Here is a 26,783-nt window from a genome sequence, read left to right as displayed (position 1 = left end):
GGCAGCATCAGGAGATGTCCTCGATTTGAGCTGGGCAAGAGCCCGCAGACCTTCTCCCCTAGAAAAGCATGACAGAGAAGGTGACTCTGAGCAGCAGCATCACTCATCACACGCTGGCTTTCCACCCGTGTGCTCAGCCTCTAATTTGGGACAGCAAATGCAGCCTGGTGGTGCACCCAGGCTTGGAGTCACACCAGGAGGTGAGAGGGACCCAAAAAGAGTGAGCAGACAGAGCCTGAGCAGCTGAATAACTGCTCTTCAGTGTCTTATTTTTGAGCACTCCATCAATTTGCCAGCAAATGCCTGTCCACCCTCACTGCCTTCCCCAGGACCCAGGCACTGGACGTCACTGGGGGCCACCAGGGGCCACAATGCTGCAGCACACTGGGTGAGAAAGTGCCTGGGGAACTTGTCCAACACATCCCACCTGGCCAAAAGGTGTTGGAACAAAGCTGTTTCTGAGAGGCAGGACAGGGAGCTGTGTGTGTCGGGGCCCAGACTCACCCATAAGAAAATTCTGCTAAAGCTGCTGTAGTTTCTCCTTGGAGGAAATGAATTTAGTGTTTGGGGGAATGTAGGGGACGCTGAACAAAGCATCCCTGTTTCACTGAAGCATCTGCTACAGTTTCACTGTGCAGCCCTAGCTGTGGAGGATTGTGCAGCTGGAGCAATATGCAAGCTGAGAAAAAACAAATGGGTGATTCCATTTGGGAACTGCAAGTTTTACTCTGTGTGAGCTTAAAATAGAGGAGGTAGCTGGCTTGTGACAACAATTGGGCTCATGGCATTGAGATGGGTTTGGTCTGGCGGTGCTGCAACGCTGTGTTTACCAACCAGGAGGTGGGAGAAGGAAGGAAGACGAGGACCTGCTCGGAAGGTCTGCGGACGGAGCCCTGTCCTCGCTGGGTGCAGAGATGCTGGGCTGGATCGAGCGGGTGGTTCCCCAGCCCCCTGCTCCGTGCCTGCTAGAGGAGAGCCCCCCAGCCCCAGCCCCGGAGCCAGCCAAGGTGAGCAGGGACCCAAGGGGAGCAGGGGCAGCGGGAGGGTGCCCAATACCTCTGCGCCCAGCCCTGGGATCTGGGGATGCTCTGCAGCCGGGAGGGATGGGGGCCACAGCATGTGCCCCTGGGCTGCTGTGGGGTGCTGAGGGATGCTGAGAGCCAGGGCTTGCAGCCTCCTTTCGGCTGAGGCCAGGGGAAGCACAGGGACACCATCACCAGGCCTTTGTCCTGAAGCCACCCCTCCTGCCCATCACCCAGGTGCCAGCAGGGAAGGCCAGCAGCCCCAGGGATGCTGCGGACAGCACACGCGTGCAGGGTAAGCCCCATGGTGGGGGACACGCAGGCTCGTTTGCCACCCACAACCTCTCCTGCCATGCAGGCAGAGTGGTGACAGGAGCTTTTTTTTTAATTATTTCTTGCTGGTGTTGAAGAAACTGAAAAGAAGGTGGAATTTGCAGTGCCTGAGGATGTGGTCCCTGCATCAGCGTCGGTGTTTGAGAGGTACTGCGCTTGCACCCTCCGTGGATTTAGGCTTCAGCTGGGGGCAGGGGCAGGGGGAGCCCTCCATTGCTGCCAGTCACCCCTAGCCTGACGTGATTTTCCCCGGGCAGTGTGGGGAGCAGTGTGCTCTCCTGGCTCTCCCAGGGGCTGGAGAAGGTGATCCCGCAGCCAGTCCAGGCCCCGGGGACGCTGCAGGCACTTGGGAAGAGCTTTGAGACGAGCATCGATGTTCCTGACCAGGTAGGTGAGAGACCCGGGAAATGGTCTGGTAGATTCCCCTGACATCCCAGCTTCTAGTTTTTTTTGTTTGTTTGTTTTGTTTTGTTTTGTTTTGTTTTTCTTTTTAGCATTTTGGTTTTCTTCCCATCAACCTCCCGGTGCTCACAGGGAGCATGGGCCCATCTCCAGGCACTAATCCTGCCCCACAAGGCTTTCTGCCTTCACCCACCTTCGGGGAAAGGGTTTTCCTTGTTCTCTGGGGTGAGTCCTGTGTGTCTGGCAGGCTGGTAGCAGTTTCTATTTGCCTTTTTAGACGGAGGTGCAGGTCCTCAAGGATGAAGAGGAGGATGCTCTGGGTAAGGGGAGCTGGGCCCCCACAGCTTGTGGCTTTTCTGGAACTCCCCATCCCCTCTGGTCAGCTGCTGCTGGAGCTGTTGGCCCCTCGGGTGTGCGGAGAGGGGCTGGGGGCCCGCAGCAGTGCCGGCTCCAGCTCCCTTCTGGCAAGGTGAGCACAGATCCTGCTCCCTGCAGAGATAACCCCCTTCGACCCCGAGGAGGACGAGCTGGATGGCTGTGAGACGGACACGGGTTTGGACACGGGTGCAGAAGACTGGTGGGTTCCACGCGACAGTGCCTCGGTGGGGAGAGGGGCGGGGGGACGCGGGATGCAGGTTTTGGGATGTGGGATGCAGGTTTTGGGATGTGGGATGCAGGGAGAGCTCTGCCAGTGCTGCCCTCTCCCTGCAGGGCAGGAGCACGTGTGCTGAGCTGGCTGGTGCAGGGCTTCGAGAGAATGGTGCCGCAGCCGGAGATGCCGAAAAAGCCTGAGGTGAGCACAGCCCAGCGGGGGCAGCCCCAGGGGCTGGGGCCTGCTGTTGTGGTGCTGCAACTCCCACCTCCCGAGGTGGTGGGGGAGAGCTTCCCCCAGCCCTTCCCTTCCCACTGCAAAGGGGATTCTGGAGCCAGGGAAAGCTCGGAGCCCCTTGCTTCTGTCGTGTTTTTGTGACATTGCCTAAGCATTATTTTTTTTTTTCTTGAGATTCCTTAAAGGTTTTCTCTGGAAATCTTGGTTTATCACAGGGACACAATGCCTCCTTTGATAGAGTGTGTATTCAAACCTGCTCTCAGGTACACGGGCTCACGCATGGGGTGTGCCAGTGCCCTGTTAACCAGTTCCTGCCAGCCACGGCCCCACTATGGCCCACCCCTGCCTTTCCCCCCACTGGCATTACGTGCACTACCTCCTGCTTTGAAGAAAACAGTTTTTCGAGGAGCTCTGCTGGACAAAGGGCCCCTTTCCAAGCTGAAGGGTGTGGGAAGAAGGGCACAAGACTGAGTTGTGGCTCAGGAAGGGATGGCGGGGGGACATAAAGAGCCTTTTTTCCTTCTGCAAGTCTTGCTTGGTTCCACCCTGATGAGTTTTCCTGCTGCTCTGGGGGGGAGCAGCCCATTCAGGCCAAACATTGTCTTGACAGAAGAAAGGGAAGGAGGGCAAATTCAACATATAAACTGCTTTAGGATCAAAAATAAACAGGTTTCTATTGAAAGGCAGAAATGTCTCCATCCCAGCATGCCAGCTTCAAAGCAAGTGAGAAATGCTGCTGAGAGGCTGGGCAGAGATCAAAGAGGAGCAGGCTCTGCATCGTCCTGTGCCCCTGGGCTCAGACCTGGGCAGGGAAAGCCCAGGAGAGCAAAACAGGCAGCTGGGGTGCTGCTGGGTGCTAGCTGGGTGATCTTTGAGATCCCTTCCAACCCCAAACCTTCCACGATTCTATAATTCTGTGAGTTGCTTTGGTGAAAGGGGAATGGCAGCGAGGGGCTGCTGGCCAGCTGCATCCCACCGTGCCTCTGCCTTCCCCTGTGTGTCAGGGCCATGCATGGGGGTCCCCTTGGGACCTGGGGGGGACATGGGACAGCACACAGCACATCACCACATCCTTCTGTCTCTCTGTCCCTCTGCAGCCAGAGCCGAAGGAGGAAAGGCACAAAGCTGCGGCAGGAGGTGAGCCCTTTCTCAGGGGACCCTTGCCCCATCCTGATGTGATGCTCAGCCTTCAAGACCCCCCCGCTGGGCTGCCAGGGGCACCATGGTACTCCAGTCCCACGTGTGCCCCCCAGCAGCCCATATCCTCACCCCAGGGAGGTCCCCAGAGCCCGTTCTGCTGTGGGAGGTGACCCTTCTTTGCTTGGTCCTCTGCCCCAGCAGGCTGTAGGATGATCGATGCATTTCCTTTTCCCCCTTCTCTTTGTGAATAAACCTGAGCAGGCACAAAAGGGACTAAAACCCAGGCGAAGGTGAAAGGGAACGTTTCAGCTGCCCCGAGCATCCCAGGCACAGTGGAGCCAGTAGCAACTGAGGGGCAGCCAGAGCCTGTGGCCACCGTCCTCCCTCGTCCCCTGGCTGGGGACAGCAGCAGGTAAATGCAGCGGCACCTACTGCATGGTGCAGGCACTCCTCGAAGCTCATGTCCCCTGGCAGGGCTGTGGTGGGAACAAAGAGCCTCCAAAAGCAGCCTCTGACAGTTTTTTGGTTTTTTTTTGCTCGGCAGCATGTTTGGATGGTTTGTCCAGGGGCTGGAGAAGGTGATGCCACAGCCTGTGAGCAGGGAGAAGCAGGACACGCAGGTATGCAGCCTGCAGAGAGGCGATGAGGGCATGGAGGCGATGTGCAAGTCAGGGGGGTCCCGGCGGTGCAGGGGCTGCGGGGATGGGCAGATGTACAGGGACCTGCTGGCTGTGCCCACGCTGCAGTTTGGGGTGGGCTCACGTTGTGCTGCACCAGGCTTGTGCCCTGCCACACAGCTCCGTGGAGAAGAGAAACCCCCATAGCTGCTGAAAAACAGGCTTTGCCCTCTCAGGAGCCAGAAAGCTCCTGGGGTGGGTTTCCTTTATCGTTTCCTTTGCTCTCTGAGCACCACCCAGCCCAAGCTCCCCGCTGCCACGGGGTGCCAGCCTGCCCAGCTTGCTGGAGCTGGAGGCTGAGCCTCAGAGCCACGGTGAGGAACAACAGCACCTGTGCCATTGTCCCCTCTATCTCCGGCACCAAAGCGACCTCCAAGGCCTTGCCCTTCTCTCCACAGCTGTGCGGGCAGCCTGGTGCCCCTGGTCCAGCCCCTGTGGCACAGCACTACTGTGCCTGAAGCCTGCAGAACCCGGCTGTCCCACTGAAACTGCATAGGGCACTGAGGGTAAAAGGGCCACGGTGACCCAGAGCCAGGAACAATTCTGCTCTCACACCAAAAGCTCCGTGAAGTTTCCTGCAGGGTCAAATAACCAGAACGGGGATGCCTGTTTCATCCCAAATGCTCCTGCTGAGCATGGTGCTGGGGATCCAGTGCTGCTGTGGGTTGGAGGCAAGAGCAGGGGCTGCGGCCAGAGGGAGTCCAGGGGCAGGGGCAGGAGCACTGCCAACCATGCCTCACGTTTCACTTTTTTTCCTGGCAGGGAGCAGCAGCGGCAGCCTTCAGCCCCGTCGAAGAAAGTAAGTGCTTGCTCTTCCCACCGTGCTGCTCAGCTTGCAGAGGACAGTGGCTTCTTGCCAGGCAGTTCAGGAAGAGGGACTGCCGGCAGCTTTTATGCCCCAGTCTATAGTGGGTGTCAGTTTGGGGGCATCTGAAAATCCCCTGAGAAGCCAGGAGAGGCCACTGTGGTGAGAGATCAGGGAGCAGATCTGAGTTTGTGGATTTGCTGAAACCCACTGCTGTGTGGGGAGCCTGGGGCAGCAACTTAGGAAGGTTTTCAGAGCCCCCTCTGCAGAGCTGTGCTGCTGAGCCCGAGCTCCTGCCTTGGGAACGCTGCCCCCAGGTGCTGCCCCCATGTCCTGGGGTCCCACTTTGTGAGATCAGTGCTGCCGTCCAGGTCCGTGCTCGAGTCGTGCCAGAGGATGTTTTCTGGGCTGCTGGGATTTGCCCAAAGCACATAGCACAAGTGAACTCAGATCTGGCCCTTCGTTAACCCATGGCACACATTTGCTGCTGAACTCAAGGGTGTTTCCAAAGCCTAGTGGGATATGGCTGGAGTGGTACCTGAGAAAAACTCCTCTTGCTAGGGGGTTTAGACATGTTAGACATCAGCATGCACTGCTGGGAAACACTGCAGGGGATGGCGTTTCTCTGCCTGTGGAGCAGGACGAGGAGAGGCAGAAGGACACAGCTCGAGCAGGGCAGTCACTTCCCTCGTGTGCAGCCTGCTCTAATGCCCGGTCTGGGTGTGGAGGCAGCTCCAGTCACTTAACAAGGCAAACAGGGAGCGAGAGATCTGCTCTGGCACCAAACCACCAACGGGCTCATTAATGTTTTCCTTCTCCTTTTGTTTCAGGGGGCAAAGGGGCTTAGCGCCTCTGAAACAAACGGAAAACGAAGTCTGTGGAGGGCCAGCCTTTCCCCACCAAATGAGACCAACTCGCAGAGAAAGCACAGCGGGGGAGGAGAAAAAGCAAAGAGCAATCTGCAGACGGTCCCTAGCCCCTTGCCAGCCAGGCTGCGGGGCGCGGGGACCCGAGGCTGTGTGTCCCCGCTCCCTGCAGCTGCCAGCAGCAGGACCTGGCCCTGGCCAGCCCTGAGCACCAGGGGAAGGTCAGCGTAGCTGCTGCCCCTGCTGCTCTGGTCCTGCCCTCGCTCTCTCTTGGCCTTGCTGGCTCCACGAACCACAGCTGGTGATTTTGCAGGACAGGGCTGGGACTGATGTCTGTTGGATGGGAGCAATAATTCATGTGAGGACAGACAAACACCTCTCAGGGCATCTCCGAGGCAGAAAACCTCTCACTGCAGCCTCCCACAGCACACCCAGCTCGCTCAACTCCCCTCCCATCCCCCAGCACGCCAATATTTACCACCGAGATCTCTGGCTGAAGCCTACAGACTTCTTTAAATCTATTTCTGTCTCAGTGGCATCACTTTATAAAGCTTTTAAAGCTTCGTATTGCTTTTCTCCCGTTAACTGAGTGTTTTCTCCCAGAGGGTGGAGAGGGTTCTGTTTGGCAGCAGCGGATGCAGGAGAACAACCTCCAGGCAACCAGGCAGGAGTCAAAGGCCTCCTGGTGTGGAGGAAGGTGTCAGCTCACCATGAGCAGCCACTGCTTGCCCCCAGAGCCCATCCAGTGCCGCACCAAGCACGGCAGCAGTGTCCCAGCAGGGAACGGTGCCCAAAGGCTGCCTCCAGCTCTGGACTGGGGGCTTGAGGAATGCGGGCACGCCGGGCTGGGGAGGGCAGGAGCCCCTAAATGCCAGGTGTTTAGCACAGACCGTCCCACTGCATCCCTTTAGTACTCCATAGTACACCTTAGTGGTGAGTGGTGAGCCAAGCAACCCCACTGAGCCCCAGCCCCTGTGTTTATGACGAGCCCAGCTGGTATCAGGATACAATCTTAGTATTTGCCCTGTTTTCATATTGTGTATTAAAAAGTTGCAGCACGTTTCAAAAGCTGTCTCCGTGGTTCCTGTCCTTTGTTACAATAACTATAGCTGTAGGGAGAGCAGGCTAAAGGCAGACGAACACTCCTGGGAGAGGAGCTGGTTTGGTAGACATGGTGCAGAGCAGACAATGCCACGAGTGGGCCTCCTGCCTTTCTGTATTTAAATCTGTCCATTTCCTATTAGCTTCCCTGGGGATGTGTAAGCTCCCCCGAGTTTCGCTGTCAGTTTTCGCTCACATTAAATTGGTTTTGACCTACGTGGATGCAATTCCTCCTCCTGCTCCTATAGGGCTGTGTAGGGATGGAGAGGCCCAGGAGGCAGGAAAGCACCAACTGTAGCGGGTGTCCGTGCAGATCTGAGCTGGGCTCTCCAGCACATGTGGCACACCAGCCGTGTGCTCCCCCAGTGATGCTGCGGAACAGTGGGGAGCACAGCGAGCTGCCTGAGCAGGGCCAGATCCTCACACTTATTGCCTCAGAGCTCGAGCAGCACCTGTGGCACCACTGACCGGGCTCATTTCCTCGGGCTGCCCCACATGCAGGGACCAGGGTCAGCCCTGGAGGCGTGGGGCATCACAGAGGGGGTCGGTGTGGGCTGAGGGCTGTGCATCACATCACCACACCAGGGCCCGCGGGCTGTTCACTGCAGGCCTGGGATAGCATCCTGCCTCAGCCCACGGTATTGACCTGAGGAGAGGGACTTGGGGCTCTTCCCACAGCTACTTACATTGATATTCAATAAGAACCAAATTGTGGCCTACTGACAAGCGCTGTCAGGGGTTGCTACACACTTAGGGAAGTCCAGAGGCATCTCTATACAAGTATAGGTGCAGTTTTCATAGGACTTTGGACATGCTTGGTACAAAATGTCAAATTTTCTTCTTCCTCCTGGCAAAAGTGCCCAAGGCATCCATCTGGCACCACTCGAAAGGACCAGGACGGCATGGATCTGTGCAGGCTGAGCAGCACTTGGGTCCTGCCATAGGGCAGCACCTCTGCAATGCAGAGCAGCAGCTGCAGCACAGCCACAATGTTCTGGCATGGCCAGACCTCTCAAAACCAGGCTGTGTTCACTTCACTGCTTTTTTCCCCAATCCCATTTCAGTTCATATCATCCCTGTGGAGGTTGTGGAGACAGACCTGGTTGTGGAGGACATCGATGACGACTGGAGTGATGAAGTAGCTCATGAGCCAACGGCCTGGGATGGCGTGGCTGAGCTGGTGGCCCAGGGTCGTCCTCTGCCCCCCATAGAGGAGGAACTTCAGGAAGAAGAGACCAGGTAGGAAAAGGGAGCAGCAGGTGCTTGAGCAAGCTGCTTTTCCTTGAGATTGCCCCTGAGACTTGGGCTGGGGGCTCAGGACGGACACACCAGCTGCTGTGCACTGCGACTGCAGCAAGGGGCAGCTAAAGTGTGGCTCTTCTCTGGCTTCCAGTAAGAAGATTTTGGCCTAAGGCAAGAGGGTTTAGACCTCATTGCCATCAACAATGCATCCATCTGTCACGGGATTTGGAGATTGTATTCTTCTCTATATGGTTCATTCTACTGCCCAAAGAAACCCTTCCTAGACCATGCAGTGTGTTCAGTGCTGGGGGCGGGCTGTATTTCAGCAGAGAGGTGAGGGCTTTCCATGCACATTCCCAAATGGCTTGGGATTCTTCTTGACAAAGGTTGTTAGAGCAGACTGATGGCAGAGGCATCACTGTGCAAGATCTTCCCCACAAGTTGTGTTCCAGCTGAAACAGGTGCCGTGCACACCTGCACGCTGTATGGAAGCTGAAACGTGCTGGATTGCTCTGTAGTTCTGATGTTTCTCTTTCACTCCATGGGGAAGCTCTCCAGAACCAGCTTCATGAGAAGAACCTTCACCTTCTCTCTCTGGGTGTGGTGGGCAGCTGCTTCCCATTAGTATGTGAGCCTGAGAAACTGGCAGCTTGTGCAACACTGGACAGAGCATCTCACTAGCAGGCAGATTTTGCTCAAAATCAGCAGGCAGTCATCGTTAAGCAAGTCCTGTGCTGCAAGGAGAGTATGACGAGGACTCTGGTTTTGTGCTTCCAGATGTTTTTCCCTTCATTGCTGCACTGAACTCACACAGTGCCTCACAACAACATGCGCCTGGCGTGCCCCTCTGCATCCTTCAGATGTTGGCATGGGGGTGGTGGGCCCAAAGGGTGTGGAGATGGGTGATGCTGTCTGAGCCATTTGTTCCTGTGCCTCCGGTAAGGCTCAGACCTGCTTTTTGCATCTCACCTGATGAGCTTCTCCCTCCCAGGCTGTGCTCCTGTCCCCTGAGTGCTGCTGAGGAGGAGCAGGAGCAGGAGGAGGGTGAGGAGGAGGAGGAGGAGGAGGAAGTGGAGGAGAAGAAGGAAGAGGAGGAGGCGGAGGAGAGCGTGGGGTGAGTCTGTGCAGGGTCTGCGAGCACCTTCAGCTCTTCTCCTGTTTACAGACTGTCTGGAAACGAGCACGCTGGCCATGGTTGTTTCTGATGCATTTACAAGCTGCCGAGATTGAGACACCTGGGCAAGAGCAAACTCCTCTCTGCAGAGCTGGCCTCAGGACTGGCTTGTGGCCGCTGTGGGGGAGCCCAGCGGGCTGTCAGCTCTGTCCACCCGTGTCCCTGCTGGGCCAGGAAACCGCTTTATTTCCAGAAGATGCTTCGGGGAGGATGCTTCGGGGGGAGGGGAGGAGCGGGGGGAAGAGGAGCAGGGATGTGCTTTGGGGAGGATGCTTTGGAGGGGGGAGATGATGCTTTCGAGAGGATGTTTTTGAGAGGATGCTTTCAAGAGGGCGCTTTCACAAGGATGCTTTTGCAACCCGCCTCACCCCCGAGATCGCCGGTGACATCGTGTCTCCTGGCGACACGGGCTCCAGCGCTGCAGCCGCCGCCCCCTCTGCACAGATCCGGGGGGTGAGCGGGGCCCCGGGGCTCCGGGCACTGCACCTTGGCTGCAGGCGGGTCTGCTGACTCGGGGCGCTCGGGATTCCCAGTAGGACGGAGCTGAACCTAAAGACAGCACCGAGCCGCGGCTGTAAACACTCCCAGGGACGAGTAGGTGCGTTTTTGCCTCTTGTGGAAAACAGCCGGGCTATTGTCAGCTTCTGTAGGCAGGAACTTTGGACCAGGCAGTATTTAGATATGTTATTCATGTATTTAAATAGATATGATGTTTAGATACTTAAATATGTTTCTGATCAGTTTAGTGGTTTGCTCTGATTTCACGTGATGTAAACATTTAGGGATTTCTAACAGTCTAATATTTCTAGCAGCCTAATATTCTCTGCCTTTTGCTAATTCCTCTGAAGGAGCTAGATTTTCAGGAAGAGGCTGAAAATACATAATTATTCAGTGTTAAAAACTTAGCTAATTATTGAATCAAAATCTATTTTTCAACAGGTTTCAAAACAACATTTTGCATGCTCCTGTAGAGCTACAGCAGAAACATGAGTTTCAGTTGTTGAGTGAACGAGATGTTGCTCAATCTTTGTGTTTGTCTTTTTGGGGATGTTGATGGGTTTTCTGGATTAGGATGAAAAGACTTGGGACTGTATTTGAAGGGAAGCTAGTACACAGAATTTATATTTAAAAAAAAAAAAAAAAAAAAAGACCTCATAAAGCAGCAGCTTTCAAGAAAAGGAGATAAAGAGAAAAATCAGCCACTATTTGTTACATACATCTTCTAGCTTAGGACTTGTGGAGAATGCAGAAATATTATTTTTTTATTTCAGTATTACTGCATTTAGCTACCTTATTTTATTTTATTTTATTTTATTTTATTTTATTTTATTTTATTTTATTTTATTTTATTTTATTTTATTTTATTTTATTTATTTTATTTTATTTTATTTTATTTTATTTTTATTTTTCACTATTCATAGTCTCTGCCTTGCTTCTCTCTCCAGGAATAAACAAATCAGGAGATAACTGCACAGAACAACACGATCAGGCCTTTTTTCAATTATAAAATTATTTTAAAACAACAAATTCAATCCTTTGAGGCCCACTGGCCAGAAAGTGGGGTCTGCGCTCAGTGCTGAAACTGCAGCTGGAAAAGGAAAAGTCACAGAATCACAGTGTTAGGGGTTGGAAGGGACCTGGAAAGACCATCTGGTCCAATCCCCCTGCTGGAGCAGGAACACCTAGATCGAATCACACAGGAACAGGGCCAGGCAGGTTTTGGAAGTCTCCAGAGAAGGAGACTCCACAACCCCCTGGGCAGCCTGCTCCAGTGCTCTGTCACCCTCACTGTAAAAAAGATTTGTCTCATATTTAAGCAGAACCTCCTGTGATCCAGCTTGCACCCATTGTTCCTTGTCCTGTCATTGGATGTCACTGAGAAGAGCCTGGCTCCATCCTCCTGACACCCACCCTTTACATATTTATAAACTTTAATAAGGTCACCCCTCGGCCTCCTCTTCTCCAAGCTAAAGAGCCCCAGCTCCCTCAGCCGTTCCTCATAAGGGAGATGCTCCACTCCCTTAATCATCCTCGTGGCCTCTCTCAAGCAGATCCCTGTCCTTGAACTGAAGGGCCCACAACTGGACACAATATTCCAGATGGGGTCTCACCAGGGCAGAGTAGAGGGGCAGGAGAACTTCTCTTGACCTGCTAACCACACCCCTTAACTATGTGTCATTACGTTAATTAAAATTATGTGTCCTGGTGGTGCCTTGTATGAATGAACTTGGGATTCCAATGGTGGTTGTAGGTACCCCTGCCTGGAAATCAGGCTCTTGGATTTTTATTTGGCAAATTTTAATTATATGATAAATTATTATGCACAGCAATATAAACTTTTTTTTTTTTTTTTTTTCTGAAAATGTTCTGTATTTTTATACACCTCTCAGTCTCCCATGTAGCATCCTTTTGAAAAACATGATAAAGTCCCTTCTAATCCAGTGGCTTTTTTTTTTTTTTTTTTTTTTTTTTTTGGTGCCACCTCTGTATTAAACTAAGCTCGGTCCAAAAGTGGACTCAGTCTCATGTCTCTGCTTGATCTGTCCCCTCCAGAGCCCCGCTCCAGTCTCCTTGCCTCCCCATCGATGAGGGGCTGGAGGACGCCTTCTTTGCAGAAGAGGCCCTCAGCTTCGCGCAGCTAGAAGAAGCTGAGATAAGTGATCTGGAAGGTGCTTTCGTACAGGTATGGAGTATTTTTGTACAGGTATGTGCTTGCACTGGGTGCTTGCTGCCACGTGCACACCAGGCACCCAGGGAGCAGGGCTGGTTGTGGGGGAACACAGCACACCCAGTCAAACTGCTGCTTTTTCACTGATGGGAAAGGCATTTTTTCTCCTTAAAATGGCTTTTTTGTTGTTGTTGTTGTTTTGAAGGTGGAAGAGAAGACGGTTGAAGTTACCGAAACTGATGCTGAAGGTACCTGAATACATAGCAGTGCAATGTCATATGGGGATGAGCCAAAGCAGGCAATGTGTTGCCCAGTGAGGGATGAAGCAACTTTTGCTCTCTGAGCACTTGCTGCCTGGGAGCGAATGACTGGCACAGGCTGGCTGGGCCCTCCTGGGCTTCTTGCTAAATTAAAACAGCCATGGGAGCAGTCCGCTGGCTGCAGAGTCCCGCTGGAGACAGATAGGGAAGGCTGGTACTTCGTGCAGCACCCAGGCATGCTGATTAAATAGCTTCTGATATGAAATAAGTTTTTCCTCCAGCCAAAGAAGAACATAGAGAAAAAAAAAAAAAAAAGAAAAAAAAAAGAAAAAAAGATTTTAATTACTGCTTTATTCAATATTTGGGGAATAATCAGTGACACAATAACTTCTTAGAAGGTAATGAGCTGTTAATGAAGCTTGGCTGTGGAGCTCCCATCTCATCCTGAGTGAGCAAAGCCAGGTCCTGGCACAGCTGCACCAAGGCTGTGGGAGCTGCTGCAGGAACAACGCGACATGGGTCCTGCTACGGGCAGGAGGTTTCCTTTCTTGTCCAAACACTCGTGCAGCCCTGGCAGAGCACTGCAGCCCATAGCAGCGCTGTGCCCACAGTTGCATGTGGCAGGATGCTCACTGCCGTTGTTCCGTGCTGCCAACATCCCCATGAGGCTGGCAGCATCTAAAAAAAAACATCAGCCCTGCTTTTCTCTGCACTGAAATAACTGTCCCGTCTCAAACAATTCTGTGTTTTATTGCAGCTTCAGATGCCTTGTCCTTTGCTTGAAGCACCTAGACGCCTAGCAGCATGTCCAAGCATGCTCGAGACCTTGAGCTAGACCGGCTGGTGCATGACAAGCTGCTCGACCACGGGGACACCTCCCCTCCTGTGCTAGAGCAGCTCCCCAATGTCCCCAGCTACCGAGCTGCTGCTGCCTCCCGCATCCCCGTCCTTGCTGCCAGAAAGCGAAAGGCTGGAGTTGTCAACCCCGTTTTTTGCAATGAGGAGCAATCCCCTGTTCACCCCCTAGGTATTAGAGGATCGGCTTTGACAATGGGATTGTGTAGCTAGGGGGTGGGTCCTAGTCCTGGTACAGTTGCTTTTTGTTGCTTTTTGAAAAACAAAAACAAAACAACAATAGATAAGAACACACTTCATGTTGCAGCACAGAGACTAGGGAACAAACTTCATGTTTTTCTGTTTCTGCTTCATCATGACGTGCCTTTTTAGTTCACGTCCTAGAGTGTAATTGCAAATAACCATAAATGATCACTCCAACTTGGCTGAAACTCCATGAAAGGTCCTGCAGGCTGAGGGTTAAATATCTGCTGCACATGCATTTTCTCCTCAGCATCCATGCAACCCACACACACTAAAATTACAGTAAGACGGGGGTTTACTGTTTGCAGCTTTCTGTGTTTTAGCCCAGAAATACAAACTGTGTTTCTGTAGCTTTGCTTTGCTTTGTTTTTAGCCAGCAAGCCAGATTCTGCTGCTTTTCCTTACATGTGCCAGAATGTTAACCTTGCAATCCACATGGGCCTTTCCTTGGTGATTCAGTTGAGCCATGCTCTGATCCACGGGTCCTGCGGCTGTGTGGGACTGGAAGGCTTGCACAGGGTCCTTCAGTTGGGTGAAATCCCCTGGGAAGACCACATGTGGGGACACACGGCGTCTCTTTACGTGGCTGAGAAAGTGAGGACTGGTCCTAGCCTGTCTGGCTGCAGGATCCAACCAAGCTGCTCCCAGCAGCTGCTTCTCTCGTGGGCAAGTGGCATCACTGCCATGCTCTGCAGACATCTGCCCAACGCTTGCAGTGAGCAGGCTGAACCCCTGCAAGTTGTGAAAGCAGACAGGAAGCAAACAGCACTTCTTACCGCGTTAAAAACTGAGCAAAACGAAAAGGAAACGCTCCAATGCTTTGGGGGGAAATTGCAAAATAAATTAATAAAAAAAAAGCAGCCCTCCTCCAGCACGTGGCTTAGGAGCCACCGGGAATGAAGGCAGCTGGTGGGAGCGGCTGCTGGCTGCCCCCAATTCACTCTGCCTTTCTCCCCTTCTCCAAGGGCTCGGTCACTGCCTCACTGTGGGTGTCGAGGACGTGGACGGCGGAGGTGATGCTGCAGAGGAGGATGGCACCTGCTTGCCACTGCCCACCCCTGGTGACCCCCACATGCTGGTGGTGCCCGGTGCTGTGCCAGCATCCCCCAGGTAGGGCTCAGCCAGGCCTGGCTGGATGGAGCCTTTCTGGAGCTGCCAGCAGAAGCTCGGAGCTCACAGGCTGCCCGGGAGGCAGGGGTGCAGGCACTGCTCAGACACATCGAAGACGGAGGGTCCGTGATGCTGTGAATCATGGTGCTTCATCGGGTGGTGGTGCATACGTAGCAGCAGGGAGAGCCCTTTGCAGTGTGTCCATCCCGTCTCTCCTGGCATTGTGAGGTGCCAGCCCCAAGGGAAGCTTTTCTGCACCTCTGTCTCCAGCAGCACCCATGGTTTGTTCAGGGGGAGGCCCCAAGAGGCGTGGGGTGCCTGTGTGTGGCATTTGATTCACATCTCTCTGTTCTTGTAAGGCAGGGGCACAGCTATGTCCCAAAATAGTCCCTGGCCTTATTTCTTGAGTTTATTTTCCACCATGAGACACTCAAAGCTTGGGTTTGTCCTTTTCTCCTTGCACTCCAGATGAGGCTGTGTGTCTCCCCTCTGCTGGGACAGAGACCAGGCACGTCACTTTTCTCAGTGCCTGCTGTTGCCATCAAAGGGTTGAGATGTGCCGCTTTTCTGCGGGTGTTCAATTGCCTTTGGATCAGGGTCAAGGTCCTGGGCTGTCTTTTATGCCACCAGCACAAGTAGAAAATGGACAAAACTCAGACTGGTGCCCACGTCACACATGTCAGCACATCTCAGACACGTTCAGAGCCAGGGACACAGCAAACCACAGCCATGGCCTCCGTTTATTCAGGTACATGTGTCTGTGCCACCCACAGGCAGTTTTTACAACATGCAAGCACTAGTTCCTTCTTTTAAAAGTTTCCTTCTCTACTGCCCTTTTGACACCAGTGAACAATCTCATTTTGAGATGATGACAGCAGGCAGAGGAAGCGTGAGGTCAGCTCGTAGCACCCACCCGCCAGACAGCAGTTACTGGAAAAGCAGCTCGGTATTCCCCAGTACAGCTATTTCAGAGAACCTCAGTTTTCTCACGTTGTTTTCTAGTATTTCATGAAGCAGCAGGTTGCATGGTTGGCGTTATGCATATGAGCAAGGAATGCTTCTGCCACGCTTCCATTTTGTGTCTCTCAAGGTGGCACTGGAGGTCCCTAGACAGAGCTGGAGGTTTCTAGAAGCAAGTTGCGTTTCATTCAGTAAAAACTACAGTTTCACCACGCCAAAGCAGGAGAGCCACTGGGCAGAGCCTGGTGCAGGCTGGTGCTCTCAGAGGAAGAGGACATTTACTGGCCACAATTTGAGCTTTTGGCCATGCAGTGGCTCAGAAGGACTTGGGTTCCCCTTCTTTAGACCCAGTCACAGCAGAGCCACCGCAGACAAGCCACAAGTTGTTGCCTAATCAGTGTTTGGAAGCAGATAGTGTGTGAAATGGCTCCAGCTTCTTCTCTCCATCTGTGGCCAGTTACACCTTGGTATGAAAAGCTAATTCCCACAGCCAGAGCCAAGCAAGAATGTGCCATAGGAAGCATGCCCATGCACAAACCTCTTTAGAGGTGGCCCAAGAAGGGCTGGAGACAACAGCAGGCAGCTGTATGCCCACGCAGCCACGGGCTTGGTGGCACAAAGGAGGGACCAGATCTTTAGCAGCAAAAGGAGCAAGGTGTTTTTCACACAACGATGTCAGGTGATGCCAGAAATTAAGGGGGAAACAGACCTGGGTGGGAGAAGGGAAAGTGGCAATAGATGAGACCTGGGAGGAGGAGGAGCTGGCTGAGGAAGGGGACACTCAGCTCCCTGCTCCCCCCAGCATGGGCTCTGCGCTTGTGCCTGCAGGAAGAAGCTGCCAGCCCCCACAGACAACCTGGATGAGGCACCGGCGAGCTGGGATGAGCTGCAGAAGGACAGGTGCGTGCTGGTACCCTGGGCACTGGCCCATCCGGATCCTGGATCCCAAATCCTGCCATTTTGGGCAGAAACAGAGCAGATGTTGGAGATGTTGGGATACCGGAGGGAGAGGGAGCAGTGCCTGCACCAGTCTAGAACCATGTAGCAGGTGAAGCCCTCCTGCTGCCCCTCTCCAAAAGCAGTGAGCACATTTTTTCCTGGAACAGAAAATGCTCTCTTGCTTTTCCTCTAATCAGACAGAAATATTCTCTTTACACCTAACTGGAGCACATCTAGTCTACACACAGTGTAATGGAGACACCCTGCTTTTATCAGCTGTTGGGAAATAACCTGTTTCTTCCATGCTGGAGGAGACAAGCTGCACATCTTGCACACCAGGCCCTTGCTTCCTGCAGCCCCATAGGACGGTTTTGGGGCGAGCTGCCCTCACTGGCAGGGGATTACATGGTTTATGGGTTCAGGGGCTTGCTGCTCATTTCCACCCTGCAGTTCTTCCAGTCGCTTTTCTCCCAAGAACAGGACAGCCAGCCTGGGGTCTTGGTGCTTTCCAAGTCCCTCTGAGGGCAGCTCACATCCAAGGGCAAAGACGAGGTTCAGGCTGGTGCTCCTGACAGCGTTTTACTGAAACATATGTTCTTCAGATAATGCTAGCCAGATAAATACAGGCAAATCCTAATTAAGGATCCTATGGGTTAAATAATAGGTGTTGAGCCTGCTCTCAGGTTTTTCTATATAAGTGAAGTGCCTGACGGTCTCCCCACAGCTTGCCCGAGCGCATCGGTTCGGCCACCAGCCAGAGCAGTGCCATCATCAATGACCGGCTCCAGGAGCTGGTGAAGCTCTTCAAGGAGCGCACAGAGAAGGTGAAAGAGAAGTTGACAGACCCTGATGTCACCTCCGATGATGAGAGCCCTTCGGCATGTGAGTTCAGGTTGGGCTGGGAGTCTGAAAGAGGTGAAGCCAAATGCTGGGGAGGAATCTGGAGGTTTTTGATGGGGAGAAGAGGGAGGTTTGCAGGTGGTGTTGGTGGCCTTGAGAAGATCAAGCAATAGGAATTGTAATTTGGTTTAATGACCTGGAAGCTGTTTCCCTCTGGGCAGCTCTGGGAGACATGATCTGTAAAGGCATTGTCTTAAACCAAATTGCCCTGAGAAGATTTTCTGCTGTTTAAAATAATCGTGTGGCCTCTCCCAGCCCCTTCCAAGCCAGCGCCCACAGCACCACCACCGCCTCCCCCGGCAGAAGCGCCACCAGGCGACAAGGCAGCAGATGATGAACACTACTGCGAGATGCTGTGCTGTGCCTTCAAGTGCCAGCCCTGGATGGCCCGCCTGAAGAGCTACCAGTTCCCCAGCAGCATCGACCCGCTCACCAGTGAGAGACGAGTGCAGCAGGGCTGGGAGAACCCTGGGTGGGGATGGAGGGGAGCAGGGGACAGCACCAGCTGTGGGATGCTGCAGAGAGCACTGGCACAGGCTGCCCAGAGAAGCCCCATCTCTGGAAATGCTCAAGGAAATGTTCAAGGCCAGGTTGGATGGGGCTTTGGGCAAGCTGGTCTGGTGGGAGGTGTCCCTGCCCATGGACCAAGATGCTCTTTAAGGTCCCTCCCAACCGAACCCATTCAATGATTCTACAGCTCAGTTTACCTGTAAACTAGCCGTAAACTCCTGCGTGAAATCCACGGGCTTTCCTAAATGCTCCCTGACGGCTGCGAGTGCCGGCAGCACCACCAGGTGGAGAAGGAACAGCGTTTTTCTGCTGCTCAGTCTTCATAGAGAGCAAACGCTGAACTCGACAGGGGAACCCAGCTCCTTCCTTAGCCTGTCCTCATTCACAAGGGGAGCCACTGGCACCAGGCAGGCAGAGTTAGCTCAGCATAGCATCAAGGGAAAAAAATAAAATTAAAAAATAAAAACTAAAATAAAGTTAGTATTGTGGGAGCAAAGCAAAACCAACTGTGACTGAATCAGCCAAGTTAGAAGAGGCTTTCTGATAAAAAGCAATGTGCTCTGCAGCAGATAGCATTAACTTTGCACCTAGAGCCCAGCTCACCCATCCTTCTGCTGGTCCCTGCTTGGCACTTGCCACTAGATGCTATCAGGAGGAGAACCTGTAGTCTCCTGCAGGTTTCACCCTTGTGCTGAGGGCAGGCAAGGGGTATAGTAGGTTTGCATAACTGGGAGATGTGTGGCCAGCTCGTCAGGGTGTGTTTCCCTGTGCACAGACCTGATGTATGTGCTGTGGCTCTTCTTCGTTGTTCTGGCCTGGAACTGGAACTGCTGGCTGATCCCTGTCCGCTGGGCCTTCCCCTACCAGACGCCATCCAACATCCACTTCTGGCTGCTCGTGGACTACCTCTGCGACCTCATCTACCTGCTGGACATCATCGTTTTTCAGACCCGCCTGCAGTTTGTGCGGGGGGGAGACATAATAGTGAGTGGCAGCATTCATTGCATCCCACTGAGTTGACACGGCTGTGGGGACGTCCCAGCCCCAACACCCCCAGTGGCTGTTGGTGTCTGGATCAGGCTCCAGGCAAACCAGCAACTCTACCACGACAGCTAGGATTTGCTCTTCATCTTCCCACTAGGGCTGGGTGCACTCTGGGAAGACTGCAGACATCTTTTCTGCCGTGTAAGGGATAAGGTGGCAGTCTGTTTGTCTCCCAGACATATGTATTTTCCCTACAAAATCAATATCAGGCCATTAGAAAGTGCATGCTCCGTGGTGGTTCCCAGGCCAGGATGTGAGCAGTGAGGGTGCTGCTCCACGGGGCAGTGCTGCCAGCGGGGCGGTGAGCACACCGTCCAGCCCTGGCACAGCTGGCAGCCTGCACCCGCTGACAGCAGGCAGCAGAACAAACTCGGGGTTTGTTTCCTGGAGCACCGCTAGGCAGAATTCATTAGCAGTATGACAGAGGTGATTGCCATCTGAATGCATAGCTCATGAGTCTGAGATAAGTGAAAACCTTTGGTTTCGTTTCCACAGGCAATTAAATAATCTGTGAAAAATAAAAGCTTGGGGATACAGCCTTCCCACTGCTCGTGCTCAGACAGGGAGGCTTCTCCTGTGAACTCTGACTTTTGTAGTGCTGCCGCTGCAGTGTGCTTCCTCCAGGGCACAAAATGAGCAAGGGATATCCTGGGCAAGGGTGGGAAGTTGGCCTACAACCAGGTCTGCTGCTCCTCTTGCTCTGCTCCCCTTCCATGCACAGTGGGAGTAGGTTCCCAGTTGTGGCACAGGAGGGGAAAACCATACATGACTGGGTTGGTGGTGACTTTGCTCTCTGCAAGCAATAATCAACCTCTCTCTTTCTCTCTCTCTTTTTTAATTCCCCTGCAATTCCTAACCAGAGTGAAAAAAAGGCCATGAAGGAGAACTACCTGCATTCACAGCGCTTTAAGGTCTGGCATAATTTCGTTTATTACTTTGCGTCTTTGATCTGCAATATGGCTTGCAGTTCCACCCCGCTGGGCCTGCAGGTTCTGCAGAGGTTTCTCTCTCTGTGTGGGTTTCAGATGGATGTGGTATGCCTCCTTCCCCTGGATTTCTTCTACTTCAAAGTCGGTGTCAACCCGCTGCTGCGTTTTCCCCGCTGCCTGAAGGTGAGTGGGAGTGGGCAGCCCCACGCAGCCCCCCGTGCCAAGTGAACACAGAAGGGTCCCTCGTTGGTTTGTGTGGCTGTGGCTTGCCAGAATAATCAATGACAGGACGATGACCGAAGCCCTTGAAGGGCTGTCAGTAAATATTTCAACCTTATTATTCCTACATTTTATTAGAAGGGCATGTGCAGATGGGGCTGTGTCTGCCTGTGGCCGTTCATGCTGCAGGAGTGAGGCTGGGGGCCAGCCGGGGAGCTTGGCTGTGAGGAGGCTTGGAGCAGGGACATGCCCTGCTTGCTGGCTTCTTGGGAAGCCGTGGCACACTGGAGCACACTGCCTTCCTTCTCCTCCCAGTACATGGCCTTCTTCGAGTTCAACAACCGCCTCGAGGCCATCCTGAGCAAGGCATACATCTACAGGTGAGCAGCTGAGGAATCGTTTATGGGGCGGGGAGATACTCATCACTATTTATTACCGAGGAAAGAGGTTCACTTTGGTGCACACCAGTTCTGGCTTTCCAGCTCACTTCCCCGTGTCACTGTACTTGCTGACACAGGTAGTGGTGATGCTCCTGGCTGGTCTTTTCCTCACCTGGGCAGGCACAGAGGGGTGAGTGGCTCCCAGGGCCCACGGCTGCAATTGCCATCCCAGCGTGGGCAGGGGTACTGGCAGCAGAGGGGAGCAACTGTCAGACACAGCACTTCTTCCATTTCCTGAGCTGCAAGAGGGACCAGCAGGAGCCCTGAATTAAGGACATGCTGTGGGCCTAGCATAAGCAGGACCTGTGCTGTCTGCACTCAGCTCATTGCCTTGAAGCACTTGTGATGCCAGGGCAGATCTCATGTGTTTGTCCCAGCAAATGCCATATCCTCTCCCCTCCTGTTCCCTCTTTTATTTATTTATTTATTTATTTACTTATTTATTTATTTTTTTCTTTGCAGAGTGATTCGGACTACTGCCTATTTACTGTACAGCTTGCATGTGAACTCCTGCCTCTATTACTGGGCATCAGCCTACGAAGGACTGGGCTCTACCACCTGGGTCTATGATGGGGAAGGAAACAGGTACAAGCCAAGGCTCAGATCCCCATGTAGTACGGCACACTGTGATGAATGGGAGCAAGAAAGTAGATGGTTGGATGCTGCTGGGTTCATAAAAATCTCTGAGGAAAGGACTGGGGAGTCCCAGGAGAAGATGTGGCGCCAGCGAGAATGACAGGGACAAGAGGGATGGGACGTGCAGCATTACAGTGTGCTCAAGATGAGGAGGCTGTGGCTGGGCTGAGGCTGAAGGAAATGGTGTGTTGAAGAGGCTGAAAAATTGTGAGCCTAGTGCTAGGGAACAGGGATGCCATGGGGAGAAGAGAGCACTGCGTATGTTCCCATATGAGTTCTTGGCTCATATTTGCTGCCAAAGATTGCTGCCTAGTGATTAACGCCCACAGCTGTGTGTTCCACAACACAGGCAAAATAAAATACCAAATAACATTTAATTAATTTAGCACCATTCTCCTATGCAGTAAACAAGAGTTGGCTGAAAAAAAAAGGATTGTGCAAGTCCATTAAAGGCTTAGCGTGAGGTGTAGGAGGGGACAAGTGACTGTCAGCCTCCCAGCCTCAGTGCTGGTGTTTCCTACCTTTGCAGCACTCAGCTTACCATGCCAATTTTGTGGCTATATGGTTATTTTGTGTGACACACATATGTGTACCTACCTCTAGGTATAACATCCAAAGGAGTGCACAAGACCAATGGATCAAGAATTCACTTGACATCTCTAGGGTCCTATGCCAACAATTTGCTCACACTGTTTTTTTTTCCCATGGCTATTTCTAAAAGTGTAAATGTTGCTGAAAATATGTTGTTGGTTTGTGGCAGTGAAGCTGAAAGAGGCGGAAAACATGCATAGCCAGAGCAGCAGAGCCTCCCATGGGGAGGTTCCTGGTCTTTCCATCCCCTTGCTCCTGTAGTGTCTCCAGAAGCACCTGGGAGGGAGTCTGCAAGCCCCTTCATTTTCTCTCCATCACCCACAATTACTTTCAGCGACGGCTCTGGCTTGCTGTGGCCAGAGATGTGAGCTCGGTCCTGAAGGGTGAAACAGGTCTTAATGCCAGAAACATGACCAAGCTGCCTCCTCTGCTCCTCCCAGTTACATCCGCTGCTACTACTGGGCAGTCAAAACCCTCATCACCATCGGGGGCCTGCCAGACCCCAAGACGCTCTTCGAGATTGTCTTCCAGCTGCTGAACTACTTCACGGGTGTCTTTGCTTTCTCCGTCATGATCGGGCAGGTGAGTGGGAGCCGCTGTGCCAGGATGCACACAGGGTCTTCCCACCTCAGGTGGGGACAAGCTCAGTGGGGTTGGTCCACTGAGTTATTCCCAGGTTTGTTTTCCCCATACACTGGCTCTTTACCTGCTCAGCATCAGCAGAAGGCAAAAAGAATTGGGCAGATGCTGAAAACCCCCTGTCAGGACACAGCATATGACCATGCTTGTGTTCTCCAGACTGCTTAACCTGCGTGGTGGATAGATGATGGCAAATAAACTCTTTCTTCCCACCCTTTCTTCTGTTCAGATGAGAGATGTGGTTGGTGCTGCTACTGCCGGGCAAACTTACTATCGGAGCTGCATGGACAGTACTATTAAATACATGAACTTCTACAAAATCCCCAAAACTGTGCAGAACCGTGTCAAAACATGGTACGAGTACACGTGGCAATCACAAGGCATGCTAGGTAAGAGCCTGCTGCAAGGGCCAACACCTTCATCACCCTCATGCTCCACATTTCACTACAGTTGCTTGTCTGAAATATTTTTGCCAAAGAGCAGCCCAGCAAATTGCACTACGGGTTTGGGAAGGTGTGGGTTATTTAACTCTTTTCTGGGCACATGGGCTGCCAGTGGGACATGGAGCCATGGTGACCTGGTGTCCCCTGCAGCACAGTGTCCCCACCATGCTGTCCCTCTTGCCACTCACCCCGTCCCCACTGCCAGGGAGCTCTGGGCACTGAGCCATGAGTGGGGAGGGCAGGAGCTGGTTCCTGCCACCAGCCACTGGGCACCAAGGGTGTGCTCCTGGAGAAAGCACTGAAAACAGCTGGGTTTCTGCTCTGCATCTCCCAGATGAGTCTGAGCTGCTGGTGCAGCTGCCGGACAAGATGCGGCTGGACATCGCCATTGATGTGAACTACAACATCGTCAGCAAAGTGGCCCTCTTCCAGGTACTGTGGCAGCACGTGCCCTGTCCTGCGCTGTGCCTCCCCACTGGCACGGGCTGACCGCTGTTGGCTGTGTTTTGGCGCAGGGCTGTGACAGGCAGATGATCTTCGACATGCTGAAGCGGCTGAGGTCGGTTGTCTACCTGCCAAATGACTACGTCTGTAAGAAGGTACCGAGCCACCCAGATGCCTCCCTCCCCTCCTGGTGGCGTGGCCAGGCTGTGCAGTGCAGCACAGGGCAGGAGCTGCATGGCACAGCCTGCACCGGGCACAGGGGTGCTCTGGGCAGGGCAACTGGAGCAAAAACATCCTTGGCTGCAGCTCACCTCGTGCAAAGCCTGACCCTTTCTACTGCAGCCATGAATGGCAGAAGAGTTGGGTGTGGGGCTGGAGGAGGCTTTGGGGTCAGGCGTGGATGCTCAGCAGTGAGCACCGTCTGGATAAAGCAGTTGGAGAGCTTGCAGAAGGCTGAAAGGTCACAGGGGTTTCAGCACGGTGTGGGGCAGGGCATCCATAATAAGGTCTTTTTTCAGGGTAACTTGCACAGCACCTGTCTCTGTTGCAGGGGGAGATCGGCCGCGAGATGTATATTATCCAGGCTGGACAAGTGCAGGTGCTGGGGGGACCCGACGGCAAAACCGTGCTGGTGACGCTGAAAGCTGGATCTGTGTTTGGAGAAATAAGGTCAGCAAAGCACTGCCAGGGAACCAGGGACATAAAGCCCATGGTCTTACAATGGTTTAAACTGCAATGTGAAAACTCCTGCTTGGTAGGGTATATATTATGTAGCATTTCATGCCAATGTTTCAAAGCATTCTTTAGAACCTAGGCTTGGAGAATTTCATCACGGGTAAAAATTAAACTCCGAGTCCTCTGAAAGAGAGAGGTGGAGGCACACAGTGGGGACATGGAGGTTTTAGGTTATGAACATTTTGCTGAGCTTGTTACTAGCACCATTCACATCTCTTGGTGTTTCATTCAGCTTGCTGGCAGCGGGAGGAGGAAATCGGCGAACAGCAAACGTTGTCGCTCATGGATTTGCTAATCTTTTCATTTTGGATAAGAAGGACTTGAATGAGATTTTGGTGCACTACCCGGAGTCTCAGAAGTTGCTGCGTAAGAAGGCCAAGTGAGTGTGAGCTGCTTGCTAGCCTGTGTCCTAAAATGACAGAGCACAGGTTTGAAAGTCGTGGGGAAGACTTTTCTGCCCTCAGCTGCAGCCAAGCATGGGAGACCACTCAACACTTGGCCTGCAGCAGAACAAGGCTGGTGCAGGGACCCCACGCTGCTCCTGCCATGTAGTGTGTGTGGAGAGCAAGGGACATGCTGGGACCCCTGCTGCACGTCTCATGGTAGTGTTTTAATCTATAAAACCTCATCACTGAAAGCCGGTGCAACTCAGGAACACATAAGGCCAGAGCATATTCATTTGGAAATCTGTTAATGTATTCCCTCTAGTTTTTAGCATTACTCAGATTTGTTATTCTGTTCTTTCTAAGGTGTAAAAAGTCCCCATTCTTTAAAAGTCTTATTTTTCTGCATTATAAAATCCAGCTAATAGAATATATTTCTAATCTCTTGTTCTCCTCACTGTAGGAAAATGCTGAAAAACAACAATAAACCCAGAGATGAGAAGGGGCAGCCCGTATCTCCGCTGATCATTCCCCCAAAGCCTGACACGCCGAAGCTCTTCCAGGCGGCCCTGGCTGCCATGGGGAAGACGGGAGGCAAAGGGCGCCTCGCACACCTCCGGTGGAAGCTGCAGGAGCTGAAGGCAATGCAGGCAGAGCAGGTCAGTGTGGGGAGGCCAGGAATTCGGCTCTGCTTTGTGGGGTGATGAGCGGCTGCGTTACCACTGGCTCCAGAGCTTGAGCTCATGTCTAACCTGGGCGATAGCAAAACCAGCCTCTCCATCCTTCCTTTTGCTTTTCTCCAAAGGTGACAGCAGAAGAGCCACTGAAGGCACCTTAAAGAAATTAACTGTGGTCATCAGAGTTTGGAGTATTGTAGATAAATGGATGGGGGCATCCAGCAAATCTCACACAGCCTCCATTTTCCTGCTGTCTGGCCTGGAGGCTTGCTTTGCAGCAGAAAGGGGAAGTGTATTGACTTTTTGCCAAGCTATTTGACAGCACTAAGCCTGACTCTAGCTTGCTGCTGAGATATAACCACAGGCTAGCATTTCTTCCTTGCCATGGCTATAGGGCCACTCGTAATTAATCGATATGCCAGTGGGACAGGGGTGATGCTGGCATCCAGCACCTCCGGGGCAGTTCCTGCCTGAAAAGCTTTGGCAGCAGGATTTGGGCAGTCACACAGCAGCAGGCGTGCTGTCCTTCCCACTCTGCACAGGCTACGGGGAAACTGCCTTCACCTTTCAATCATCAAGAGAAAACGCTGGTAAAAACAGATCTTATGTCCATGCAGTCGCTGTTGTTCCTCTTCCCAGCATGGAGCTATGCAGGCTAACATGTAAAGCCAGGGGGGTGAAACAGCAGCTGATAGGGAGTGCCCTGTGGCCTTGAGGCTGGTAAATATCTAGCGAGACACCAAACACTACTGAGTTTCTGCAGTCCTTCACAGAAGCATGATGAAGTTTCAGGCTACTCAGTGCTTGCCAGTAACTGATAGTGAGTTATCAGCAGCTCTGAGCAGGGATGCTGCAGGCTCCACAGTCACAGCAGCAAGACCTGCTGCTGGGGGTCACACACAGAGCTGGTAGGGTGGGGGAACCCCTGGAGCAGGATGTCCTCCTCGGGGCACGTCCCTACACCAGCTCTCTGAGGCCACTGCAGCTTCGCTCTGATGGAGTCAGGGCTTGAGGAGAGGGCAAGTCTTGAGCTGCCCTTGCATCACAACACCTTTGCAAAACCTTTACCAAGACAAAACCTTGTAGGAGCAAAAGGTGCTGGCATGCAAGAAAGTTCTGTTGCACTCATCCTGTCTTACCTCACCCCGAGGTCTGAAGGCTGTAATCCAGCTGCCTTTCTCACGGAGATCATCTTGGGCAGCAAGGTGAAAACCCCCATGGTGAGCTCAGTGCAGTGAAACTCCCCCAAACACCTTTGCACAGCACAGATGACAAGGTTTGGGGTGATGGCTGAGGACCTGCCATGGACAAAAGTTTCCTGATGTTGATTTTGCCTTTATTTTGGATATTGCAGGATCCCAGTTTCAGTCCAATCCCACCGAAGTCACCAGTGCACCGCAGATCTCCTACTGCTTCCCCCAAAGCCTGCACCCCTCCGGGAGAGGAAATATGCTCAAAATCTTCTGATAATTTAGTCGCTATCCGTGTGATTTCAGCAGCGCAGGAGGATGAAGAAGTACTTGCTGCTGAGATTTCGCAGAAAGAAGAAGAGGAAGAAGGGAAATGA

At 52.9% G+C, this 26,783-nt stretch overlaps 1 protein-coding gene across 1 annotated transcript; it reads left to right on the top strand.

Annotated features, from left to right (window-relative positions):
• Window positions 1–914: 914 nt before the first annotated feature.
• CNGB1 (cyclic nucleotide gated channel subunit beta 1) lies at window positions 915–26,783 on the top strand (the record flags this gene model as incomplete). The annotated part of the gene is made up of 31 exons (XM_084294827.1): window positions 915–1,007; window positions 1,260–1,317; window positions 1,433–1,502; window positions 1,613–1,742; window positions 2,035–2,077; window positions 2,253–2,334; window positions 2,469–2,550; window positions 3,684–3,723; window positions 3,988–4,138; window positions 4,271–4,346; window positions 5,166–5,202; window positions 8,240–8,414; window positions 12,145–12,274; window positions 12,465–12,507; window positions 14,583–14,727; window positions 16,516–16,587; window positions 17,351–17,508; window positions 17,782–17,961; window positions 18,812–19,020; window positions 19,941–19,991; window positions 20,106–20,192; window positions 20,544–20,608; window positions 21,131–21,253; window positions 22,336–22,477; window positions 22,764–22,923; window positions 23,312–23,409; window positions 23,493–23,576; window positions 23,972–24,090; window positions 24,389–24,535; window positions 25,003–25,198; window positions 26,571–26,783. The coding sequence occupies 31 exons, from the start codon at window positions 915–917 to the stop codon at window positions 26,781–26,783; spliced, it is 3,459 nt and encodes a 1,152-aa protein (XP_084150953.1).

Source organism: Netta rufina, assembly GCF_964035555.1.
Source record: "Netta rufina genome assembly, chromosome: 13".
Classification (NCBI taxonomy): Eukaryota; Metazoa; Chordata; class Aves; order Anseriformes; family Anatidae; genus Netta; species Netta rufina.
This window is presented reverse-complemented; position numbering and strand designations above follow the sequence as displayed.